The following is a 12,345-nucleotide window of genomic DNA, read 5'->3' as shown; positions in this document are numbered from 1 at the left end:
CCCCCACACCACCCTCCCCCCGACCCCCACTAAAGCAAAGACCACGCGCTACTAGCGAGGGGCTCACGGGGGCAAAGGTGCCACGCACACTGGAGAACACCTTCCTCAGGCCCTCCGCTAATAGCCGACGGTACTTAGGTATCCCCATCCGGGCAGAGCACAGCTTAATTTAAAGCTCCAGGGGGATCTTCAGCGACCAGCGGCGAATGGAATTCCTGGCACAGCCTGAGGAGGCCGCTTAAGACTTGGCAACGACGTGCTTGGCACCAAGGACGTTCCACAAGTTCACTTGCAGAACGCCTTTAAGGCGGCAACAGCTGAAGTGCTGCTGCCACACGGCTTAAGCACCACAACCGGTACAAAGCAGCAACCATTCACACCGGCGCACAAGTGCCGTAAGTGCCCTTACCTCAAACACTGTTAAGTAAGACTCAGCAGAGTAGCGCACAAAACCAGAAAGCCTGCGAGCGGACCAACAGCAGCCGATCGCCTGCAGCCTGCAGGGAATGATTTCCCCGAGGCTCCCCAGGAAAATCTCTTCCGAAAACGCCCCCGCATACATACACACACAACTGCGCACAGTAGCTCATGAAACAGGAAGGCTATGACTAGCTTACAGAGGCAGAGGCGTGCAGCTCTTTCTGAAGAGCTTCGAGTCTAGCTGCCTGCTGCTGCCCTGTGTCTTCCAGCCGGGCGTTTTCCAGTTCAAGTCTTGAAAAGAAACACAGGCCTCGTCATGGAAATCCACAGGAGCACCAACACTGGCACAACAGCGCCAAATCACACAGTCCAAAGCAAAAGCCTCTCCCAAAATCGTGTACTGACTTGCTGAGATGCAACAAGGCCATCCTGCTGCTATTACACCAGCCCACAAAGCAAAGCCTTGCTTCACTGTGCCACTTCCTTACCGTCCCACTCGTTCCTCCAGGTCTTTTAGGCTAACGCCTCCCAAAGAGGCTTCCAGAAGGTCTTGCAGTTGCCGGGAAGAAGCTGTCGCTTCCCTCTGTTTCTCTGCCAGGGCCGTCTTCAAATCCTGAACACAACGCTCAGCCTGAACATGCTGCTCTTCCAACGCCTGCAACTGTAAAACCACGCTAGTCAGGACCCACGCTAGTCAGCTTCGCTTTCAGACAGACGACTCCACTGCTTCGACTCTCCAAAACCACGTTGCTCCTTCCGCTTTCATACCGGCCTCTCCCATCCCCATCTCAATTTCCTACCAGCTGCCCAAACGCAGCTGCAACACCAATCCTACTCCTTCCCGTGACTCGGGACGCTCCTAGCATCCAGCTGCTCGCTCCCCCACGGGAAGCATTACTGCAAAGGCTCTCCCTTCTCCTGCTGGCACTTCCCAACTCCAGGATAACGACCACAATCACAAAGACTTCTAGTCCAATGCTGCCCACGCTGCTCTACCTTATTCTTACACAAATGGTGGAAAGCCGGTCCCTACACTCCTTCCTTCAACTCCGTACTTGCGTTGGTGGCAGCGGTGGGCGTAGTGAACGGAAAGCAAGTCAGTAGCTCTGAACGTAGCTCTCTCCAAAAACAACTTGGAAGTGAATTAGCATTTCGGGATCCTAATGCTTACTAACTACAGGTTCATCCCCAGGGCCCTGCAGGAACTATAGCACTTTGCGGCACATTTGCATCATGCAGCCACAAGATGGCCAAGATGTTTTCTACAGAAAAAGCTCAGCACTAGGGCCAACCCACGGCCTTCTCCGGGCAGCTAGGTTAGGAGGTCAAGTTCCTCCTACAGTCAGGGAACAGGACAAGTCACAGCACCTGCCTGACATGCTGCTTCCCGTATACAGTGCAAAAACCCCACCTAGCAACCAGCGCTGCGTGTGCGAGCGCAAACCATGAAGAAGGATCGCACCCTTTCAAGTGCTGCCCCCCCCCAGAACACAGACTGTCACCTTCGCAGGCATTTGACCAGCTACAAAGAAGGAACCAAAGCTCTACACACACAGCCAAATATAGAGAAAGAGTACAACAGCCTCAACAGGAAAACACGCAGCACTCTCAGGGCACCCGGAGCTCACCCACTGTCACCTTCAGGTCCACCTCAAAGCTCAGGTGGGTTCGGAGAGACAACAAGCTGCTTGAGCAGCCTCCTCGTGGGTAGGTGTGACCCCCAACACACTGCTTGGCCCCTCACGCTTGAAAGGGCAGCTCCCTGACACGCTTGGTCTGTTTGCCACCATGGGGCAGCGGCGGGAAGAAGGGAAGGCAACAGAAGGGACACCACTGCACTACTACCCTACAGCCTCAACAAGGGCTTTTCCCCATCGTTTACAGGGGAAAACCACCTCCTCACAGTCATGCAGGCCGCTACAGGCTTTGCCTACCTTGGCTTTCACCCTGGCCAGTTCCTCTTGCAACCGCAACTTGTCTCCCTGCAGCTCACCGCAGGAAACCTTTGGAACTTCAAGTGAACCTTCTGGAAGCAACTGCTTTCCAGGAGCTTCAGCAACCTCCGCCGGCAGCTCTGCGGCCATCGCCTAAGGAAAGATTGTGCCGTGAGCCTCACAAAAAGGGCACGAACATGCACTACCACCTTCTTTTCACTCACGACAGCCTTCTTCAGAGGGAGCCCAAAGATAACATACATCTAAAGTATATTTCACATCTGCCACTCTCTGCGGTCTTCCGCCTGCGCTCTTTTGGCAATAACACCTCGCTCTAGGCTAACATCTCCACAGCTCTTCAACACAGCTCCTCACCTGTCCGTCACACTGAAAATCAGTCTGTGTTGCAGCAGCCTCGCGTCCTTCACGCTCTCCTCCCTCCTTTGCAGACACCTAGGTGAGCGAGAACACAAACAAGCAGAGAGTGGTGCAAGCAATCTCCAGAAACGCTTCACCCACAAACTGCATTTCAAATGCAGGACTACCCAAGCACAACTCGGATTGTCGCTCAAGCATTACCTGCAGATTCACTGCTGCTTCGGGACTTTGGCAGGCCGTCAAGGAACGCAGGCTCTGGAAGTAGAACAGCCCTTTCAGAACCCCCAACTGAGCTCCCTCCAAGCCTACACCCACTCTGCTGCTGTCCTTAGTACTTGGCTGCACCGTCCCAAACACGCTCCTTTCACTGCATAACCTGGCAAAGCAGCAGCAACCCTTCCAAGCACGCACAGAACCAGAACCTTCTCTCTTGCAGTAGGACTCTAGAAATACAACTCAAAGGCCACTTGCTGCCACTCCCAGGACATTAGCACACCCCACTTAGGCACAGTCCTCACCAAACCGCTTGCACAGAGCACAAGCGGCTCCAGGTCACAGGAACAAACCTGTGGCGCAGCCACCACAAGCGGCAACTGAGCCTCATCCCTGCTAGGGCCCACGTCCAAGGCAAGCTCCCGCGCACTTCCCCCCACGGGCAACCCACTGCGCCCCTCACACCAAGCACCTCGGAATCCCAGGGAGAGTCGCTCTCGTCCTCCTGCTCCGCTCCTGCGGACGACGCAACACCTGCAAAGGAAGCCACAAATGACACACCACCGCTCCTTCTTTCCCTCTCCTGCTCTCCTCCAGCACGCAAGCCCTGCGCCCAGGACACACCAAACCGTTCCACTCCCCAGGAAAAACAAAGCAGCGTCATTTAAGGGCGCCTGCACCCCCAGCCGCACCACCACGCCATCGCCACTTCCTGCCGCCTTCTTGCCAGCACCACAGGCCCAAGCCCAGCAGCACAGCTCACGCCCCTACCAAGAACGCCCAACACATGCTCGGCGAGCATCCAAACAAGGCTCTGCCATGCCACAGTCGCCGACTACGCAGCTCTGACGGCATCTCCCCTCCAAACTACAGCTCCAGAGTTGGCCCTTCACAATCCCTCGGCACGCTACAGGAGCGACCCGCAAAGCACTAGCCAAACACCCTCCCACCCGCAGGAAGTCACCAAGAAACAACCCTCCTTCCCTAGCACTACCACAAAACATCTCCCTCCAGCTACGTTCCCTCCCCCCCTCCCCGCCATTGCCTGCCCAGCGCCTACCTGCCTGCTCTACCCTCTCACAGGCAGATCGCCATTTCAGTTCATTCACCCAGCCCAAAGAGCAGAGAAACAAAGCCCCTCCATGTCTAGAAACTCACCTCTCACACCAGCAGGGGCTCCTGCAGCAGCCGCCACTTGGGCACCACCAGGAGCCTCCTCTCCCTTCCTTTCCGGTGAGTCGTCCTAAAAGAGATCGGCCCGCACACTTAGAAAGAACAGAAACAAGCAGCCTCCACGAGAACGTATGTGAAGGGACGGCAATGCCGAAGCTCACAAACGCCCTGCTCCCTTCCCCTAAAGCCCCTGAGAAGCACTACCCACACTCCAGCTTCCCCTACACGGCAATACTCAGCAGCACACACATCCTTCCCCCCTCCTTTGCACCAACAAACACCGCCAGCTGCCTGCTTCTCCAACAACCTGAGGCAAACCTCCCCCTGGGCCCTCGCTTCCACTCTCCAACCCCCAACTGCGCTCCCTCCAAGCCTACACCCACTCTGCTGCTGTCCTTAGTACTTGGCTGCACCGTCCCAAACACGCTCCTTTCACTGCATAACCTGGCAAAGCAGCAGCAACCCTTCCAAGCACGCACAGAACCAGAACCTTCTCTCTTGCAGTAGGACTCTAGAAATACAACTCAAAGGCCACTTGCTGCCACTCCCAGGACATTAGCACACCCCACTTAGGCACAGTCCTCACCAAACCGCTTGCACAGAGCACAAGCGGCTCCAGGTCACAGGAACAAACCTGTGGCGCAGCCACCACAAGCGGCAACTGAGCCTCATCCCTGCTAGGGCCCACGTCCAAGGCAAGCTCCCGCGCACTTCCCCCCTCGGGCAACCCACTGCGCCCCTCACACCAAGCACCTCGGAATCCCAGGGAGAGTCGCTCTCGTCCTCCTGCTCCGCTCCTGCGGACGACGCAACACCTGCAAAGGAAGCCACAAATGACACACCACCGCTCCTTCTTTCCCTCTCCTGCTCTCCTCCAGCACGCAAGCCCTGCGCCCAGGACACACCAAACCGTTCCACTCCCCAGGAAAAACAAAGCAGCGTCATTTAAGGGCGCCTGCACCCCCAGCCGCACCACCACGCCCTCGCCACTTCCTGCCGCCTTCTTGCCAGCACCACAGGCCCAAGCCCAGCAGCACAGCTCACGCCCCTACCAAGAACGCCCAACACATGCTCGGCGAGCATCCAAACAAGGCTCTGCCATGCCACAGTCGCCGACTACGCAGCTCTGACGGCATCTCCCCTCCAAACTACAGCTCCAGAGTTGGCCCTTCACAATCCCTCGGCACGCTACAGGAGCGACCCGCAAAGCACTAGCCAAACACCCTCCCACCCGCAGGAAGTCACCAAGAAACAACCCTCCTTCCCTAGCACTACCACAAAACATCTCCCTCCAGCTACGTTCCCTCCCCCCCTCCCCGCCATTGCCTGCCCAGCGCCTACCTGCCTGCTCTACCCTCTCACAGGCAGATCGCCATTTCAGTTCATTCACCCAGCCCAAAGAGCAGAGAAACAAAGCCCCTCCATGTCTAGAAACTCACCTCTCACACCAGCAGGGGCTCCTGCAGCAGCCGCCACTTGGGCACCACCAGGAGCCTCCTCTCCCTTCCTTTCCGGTGAGTCGTCCTAAAAGAGATCGGCCCGCACACTTAGAAAGAACAGAAACAAGCAGCCTCCACGAGAACGTATGTGAAGGGACGGCAATGCCGAAGCTCACAAACGCCCTGCTCCCTTCCCCTAAAGCCCCTGAGAAGCACTACCCACACTCCAGCTTCCCCTACACGGCAATACTCAGCAGCACACACATCCTTCCCCCCTCCTTTGCACCAACAAACACCGCCAGCTGCCTGCTTCTCCAACAACCTGAGGCAAACCTCCCCCTGGGCCCTCGCTTCCACTCTCCAACCCCCAACTGCGCTCCCTCCAAGCCTACACCCACTCTGCTGCTGTCCTTAGTACTTGGCTGCACCGTCCCAAACACGCTCCTTTCACTGCATAACCTGGCAAAGCAGCAGCAGCCCTTCCAAGCACGCACAGAACCAGAACCTTCTCTCTTGCAGTAGGACTCTAGAAATACAACTCAAAGGCCACTTGCTGCCACTCCCAGGACAGCAGCCTCTGCCCAGGCCATCCACACCTTGCCAAATACTTCTCCTCTCTCGAGCCACAGAGAAAAACCTTCTCGCTCCTCTTTTACAAGGCCTGCAGATGTCTTTATGTACACAGCAATACCTAATGTCACTAACGTCCTGCTCCCATTCCATAAAGCCCCCCGAGAAGCACTGCCCGCACACAGTCAGGCTCTGCCTTCACCTACGTTACCTTATCCAGCAGCACACACACCCTTTCCCCCTCCCTTGGGCTCACGAGACCACCAGCTGCCTGCTTCTCAAACTACCGTAGTCTCACCTCCCCCTCTTTCCTCACTTTCACTCCTCCAACCACCATCACATCTTACTATGCCACACTAGCTCTTCTCACACAACAGCTGCCACAGTCTCTGACAGGCCACTGAGACAAGGGCAACCAGGTTGCAAATAAACATGCCTGCATCTCCAGCACTACGGGGTGCGTTCCTGCACCACACTCGGCTTCTTCAGCTTCTTCATCATGGCACAGCCCCAATGCCACACACCTCAACTGAAAAACAAACCAAAACAAAACAAAAGAAACAAAAGGAAGGGGAAACAGGTGCTGTGAGATCCCATGCAAGCCCGCAATGCCATCCCCCAGGAGGAAAAAAAGACCCTCTTGAGCCACTCCCCCCGCCCCCAAGCACTCTTGGGCAACCTGACAAGGACGAAAGAAAGGAGAGCCAGGAGATGAAGCATTGCAGCAGATCTTGAACAGCAAGTGCCCTTTTCCCCATATCAGCCTGAATTCTATCACCAAAGTTACTGGAAACAAACAGCAAGGCTTGGAGGACAAAAGAACAGGCCATCTAGAGGCTGATCAGCTTTGGGACGAGAACTCTGACTCAGGTGAAGAAAACCATGCGGTCGCTTTTCTTGTCACCTACTGCTCTTCCCACCCGCAACCGCAAGCCTGCTGCATGCTCTGCCACGGACGGCTACAAGGCTTGGAGCAAACAGCTCACCGCAGCTGAAAGACTGGCAGGCAGGAGACCGCGGGGCAGGAGAAAACCACCCTGCCTGGACACGCGCTTTTGCCCAAATCTAGACAGCTCTGCCCTGCAAACGAGTCGCTCCACGGGCAGTTCTCCTTCTGGAGGCACTTTACCTTGGCAGCTAAACTGCTTTTTTCTTCCTCAGAAGCAGGACAGCTGTCATCGCTCTCCTCTGCCTCCAACACTCTTCAAAGGCAAAGGCAAAGGCAAAGGCAAGAAGGACCGTCTCGCTCAAATCTCCCCTCTTTTTCGGCAGGTTAAGGTCGTTGGCAAAAGCTACTGTTCGAGGCTCACCTCGTGAAGTATTCGTGGGAAAAGCCACCTCTCACTGTTCAAATATTAATTGACAGGATTAATTCTTAGCATGTCGGACCTTCGACTTTCAGCAATGCAGACAAGCATGTTACACGGACAATTCTACAGGCCAGACTAGAGTGAAGCAGTCATGCCAGACAGCATGAACGAAAGCATGCCCCAAACCACCAATTTCTCCCATCCTACTCAATTCTCGCTGCCCTCCCCCACCCCCCGCAAAATAAAAAAGGACAAGAATTCCACACCGCCCTTGTCTTTCCTTCGAACGTTCCAAACCTCAAACCTGCCATGGCATGAATATGCTATGTGAGCAGGCAGCGAGCAAATGCTGGTAGCGGTTGAACAGGACAAGAAGGAAACAAACTGCCGAGCTCTTCATACCACACAGGCAGAGATCGGTCTCTCTCTCGTGCTCTCTTTGCCTCTACCCCCACCCCCGCCAACCTGTGCTTCAAAATGCCAGAGACTACGCTGTATTTCCTGCTCTACCCAGCCTCCCACCCATCACCCCCAAAACCAAAAGCCAGCCTCAAAACCAAAGGACTATCCTCACGGAGGAGGATCACCAGCGCGTCTCTACTCCGTCCCTAGCAAGGGTACTCAACAGGCAAGAGGGACGGAACCCTGCCAAGCTTCAATACAAGCCACCACAAGAAAAGGCCGTAGGCATTCTCCTCCTCAGCTCCTCCACAGTTAAGCCTCCTACCTCCTCTGTCCGCAGCAGGTGTGCCCAACGCAAACGCAGCAGCTCCTGCCTCGCAACGAGTGCTAAGCACTGGCGTGCTTTCTGCGCTGCCTGCACAAGCTTCTCCCACGTTTTTCTCGGCTGCGCGGTCTGCCAGCTGTTCACTAACACTAGGGAGGTGCGGAAAGAAAGGGAACACTGTCACTATAATCAACTACATCCTTGCATAACACCACTTACCAAACAAGACGATTTGCGGGGGAAGCTTTCCTCAACTCCCCAACTCACACTTGACACAGGGAACGCTACGTCCCGGAAGATTCCACTGAGCCCACCTTCAACAAAGGTCTCCACGCATCATTAAACCTTGCGCCTCTTACCAAACACGTCCGCACACCAACACGGACATTCGGACCGCTTAGCGACTCTCACCATGACCTAAAGCACTTACCCAGTGTGTCCAGACCTCCTAGCATAAGCCTCCGCTGTCCATCCAAGAACGTCTTTCTGGCAAAGGTCAGCACCATAGCCAAGAAGAACTTCTATCATGCTCACGTCCCCGGCAGAGGCGGCAAGCATCAGAGGGGTCCTAAAGCAGCCACAAGACGAGACAAAAGCTATCAGGAGACACCGACGTTTCACTGGCGTTCCTTTCATCCCTATTTGCTCCCAAAACAATTACACCTCCCCCTTTCCTACAGCCAGGAGGAAAGCAAAGCCAACCACACGGAAGCCCACGAGAACTCGGGTTGCAAGGGGCCGCAGCACGTCCCTGGGCCAAACGTCTCCCCCGCTAAGCACCCTCGGCTACCCGGCCAGACCAGGCAAACTTCACCAATGCTCAGGAGACCCACGCCCCGTTTTGACAAACCCTTCACCTTTCCGACTGATCTCGAGCGTGCACGTCGGCTCCTTTGCTAAGCAGGAACTCCACCATCTCTACGTGATGCGCGGACACGGCCAGAGAAAGGGGCGTGTATCCCATCTGAAAGCATAACGCCCCTCTCCAGTTAGAAAAACACAGAGAAGCAAAGCAACTTTTTCTTCTCAGGAGCGGCCTGACCCAAATTCCACGCTTACCTTATTCTGCGCATCAAGATGGGCGTTGTGCGCCAGTAACTGCCCTGCTAGGCAGGTGTTAGGAGCAAGGGCAGCCAGGTGAAGGGCAGTGTTGCCGTTAGCATCCGCAAGGTTAGCGTCGGCACCATGCGCTAGCAGAATGGCGACGCAGCCTTCGTGCTGGCACTGCACTGCCTGCCAACCACACGGGAAACAAGGAAACGTTGCCAGCAATTACGCTTCCCTCTGGCAGAATTCCCACAGCTTGCCGACCTCGGACAACAATAACGCGCCCAAACATTAGGCAACGCACGCCTAGCCAGCGCCCAGCGCACCACAAGCTCCACCCAGACCTACCTCCAGAATCACCCAAGAGCTCGATCGCTCGGGGCGCAATTTAGAAGCCCTGCCTACCGCAGCACCCACGTACCTTCATCAGTGGCGATCTCTTGAAGTTGTCACGAGGATTTAGCTTGCACTTCCTCTCTACTAAGTACAAGACAACCTCCGCATGTCCGTTAGCGCAAGCCAGATGCAGAGGTGTCCTAAAAATTGAGCATGTTACCTTAGCGCAGGCCAGACAGCTGAAGAGACCGCGCCTGCCCATGTCACGCGGGTGACCGCTGCACACCCAAAGCCCGAGACGCCGGGGCTAGGAAAAAGCCCCTCCCCGCCCCAGCCCCAGCCCCAGCCCCAGCCCCCACTTAGGAAGACAACGTTGCCTCAGCTCCGCGCTCCCTTCCCTGCGCGTGCATCCCTGCGCCCAGGCCCCCCATTTCTCCCAGCCAGCCTCCGGCTTCCGCTCTGCAACTGCTGCCCTCCGCCCCGGCACCTCCTCCCTGCCTCCAACACCACTACGCACGCAGCCCAGCAAGCAAGAGCAAGGCTTGAGCACCTCCAGCCTACGGCAAGGCAACCTCCACCTGCTGCCAGGACCACTCACGCCACAGCAGCAGGCCGCAGGCCCAGCACGTGCCTTTTATAACACCAGAACATCCCCTCGCTGCTGGCCTTGCCGGGAAGTCGCGCCCTCTGGCCTCTTCCCGGCCTTACTGCTGCAGCAAGCACCAGCACGCGCTCGCTCCCAAGGGCCCTCCACAACACCTACCAAACCCGACAGCAGAAACCTTCCCCCTCGACCCTGTCACGCTCCCAGCAACAAAGTCCCGCTCCGGCCTGGCCACACACGCAACCGGCCTCCGAGCCCCGAGCCCCGAGCCCCGAGCCCACCCCGCGCGCGCAAGGCCGACTGCCCTCCCGCACTCCCTCGCCAGCCCAAGCAAACGGCCCTGCCTTCCCGGCACAAAGGCGCTCCTGCCAGCTGCACGCCAGCTCCAACCCACCAGCCGCCGCCCCCGCCGGCACCGACGCAGCAGCCCGGCCCTCGCCGCCGCCCCCCCCACCCCCCGCGCCGCCCCGGCCCCCCCGCCGCCCCTCACCGCTTCGCCTTGTCCCGCCCGTCGAGGCCGACTCTCGGCAGCCACCGCCGCCGCCGCACCCGCGCCAGGTCGCCGCTGGCGGCCGCGCGGTGCAGCTTGCCCAGCTCCTTCTCCCGGAGCTCGTAGGCAGCGCCGACGCAGCGCAGGGGCGCGCTGCCGCCGCACGCCCACCGCGACCGCGACCGCGACGGCGACGGCGACGGCGAAGGCGGCTGCCCCTGGCCCTGGCCGAAGAGCCCCAAGAGCCTCTTCATGCTGCGGCGGGCACGCGGGCGGCGGACAGCCCCGAGCAGGGGCCGCGGCCCGGGCCAGCTGCTGCGGGGCTGAGTCCCGGCGAGCTCGGAGCCCCCGGGCCGGGGGCAGAGGCGCCGGCCGAGGACAGCGACGCAGCGACGCTGGCAGCGAGGCACACGGCCGCAACAGCACCGAGGACCACCGGCTCCGGAGGCGGTGGCGGGCGCGCCGCGCATGCGCAACAGCCGCGGCGAGGGCGCGGGGGGGGGCGTCACAGGGCAGCGGGGTGACGCGCCGAGGGGCGGGGCTGTGCAGCGAGGGGGCGGGGCTGCGGCCGGGGCGGGCCCGGGGCGGGGCGGGGGGGGGCGCTGCCGCCTCCTTCGCGGCGCTGCCGGGCCGGGCCGGGGGGCGGCGGCGGCGGCGGCGGCGGCGGCGGCGGGTGGCTGCGGCCGGCCGAAGGACGTCTTTGTTGGGGGTCCCTCCCCGGCGGCCCCCAGCTCCAGCTCTTACTCTGCTGTGCCGTCATTTCCCTGAAGAATTCATGCTGCTGCTGCTCCAGGTGCGGGACACTGTGCTCCTCGCAAACCTGCGCTCCCACTGTTTCCCTAAGGGCGCGGGCGTCGCGAGCGCTTGGCCGAGCTCGCAGGGCTGAAGTAGCTCGTTGCGCCTGAAGAGACGGCGACTGCTTAGGTTGAGCCCCGCAGCTGGCTGCTCTGGCTGCTGCCCGGCCAGGCCGCGAGCGTGCCGGTCCTTCTGGGCTCCCAGCTCTGCGCCTGCGCCGTAGGAAGCCCAAGTGCCGGAGGGAGCCAAATTGGCCGCGAGTCGCGACTCTCACCGAGGTGAGCGACTCTCACCGAAAGCGGATCGCTCCAGCTGTTAGCAGAGACCACAGCGAGAGGCTGGAGGGCGATTGCTCCCTTTGGCAGAAAGTTATTATCAAAACGATTAAAATGTGGTTACGATTTCTTTCTCTAACCATTGCTGACTCCTTGCTGCCCACCTGCACCCCCAGGCCTTCCTCTGCCCAGCTGCTTTCCTGGCAGTAGCCCCCAGCCTGCCCCAGGGCACAGGGGCTATTTGTCCCCAGGTGCAGCCCTTGACAGTTCCCCTTGTCGAACTTGACTAGATGCCCGGTCGCCCGCTTCTCCTGCTTGTCACAGAATCACCGGACGTTTGAGGTTGGAAGGCACCTCTGGAGATCGTCTCGTCCAGCCCCCCCTACTCAAGCAGGATCACCTCAAGTAGTCGGCCCAGGACCCTAGCCAGACGGCTTGGGAACATCTCCGAGGACGGAGACTCCCCAAGCTCTCTGGGCAACCTCTTCCAGGGCTCAGTCACCCCTCACAGCAAAGAACTTTTTCCTCCTGTTCAGACAGGACGGCCTGTGTTTCAGTTTGTGCCCCTTGCCCCTCGTCCTACCGCTAGGCACCGCTGAGAAGAGTCTGCCTCCGACTTCTTTACACCCTCCCT

At 58.6% G+C, this 12,345-nt stretch overlaps 1 protein-coding gene across 1 annotated transcript; it reads right to left on the bottom strand.

Moving 5' to 3' along the window:
* Positions 1–8,620: 8,620 nt before the first annotated feature.
* On the bottom strand, positions 8,621–10,754 carry LOC138065742 (ankyrin repeat domain-containing protein 7-like; the record flags this gene model as incomplete). The annotated part of the gene is made up of 5 exons (XM_068931159.1): positions 8,621–8,732; positions 9,022–9,128; positions 9,224–9,397; positions 9,633–9,747; positions 10,642–10,754. Coding segments are annotated over 5 exons (621 nt in total), but the record flags the coding sequence as incomplete, so codon positions are not given.
* Between the last annotated feature and the right edge of the window lie 1,591 nt (positions 10,755–12,345).

The sequence above is a fragment of the Struthio camelus genome, chromosome 1 (assembly GCF_040807025.1).
Source record: "Struthio camelus isolate bStrCam1 chromosome 1, bStrCam1.hap1, whole genome shotgun sequence".
NCBI lineage: Eukaryota > Metazoa > Chordata > Aves > Struthioniformes > Struthionidae > Struthio > Struthio camelus.
Note: the sequence above shows the minus strand (reverse complement) of the source record. Positions and strands in the feature narration are given on the sequence as shown.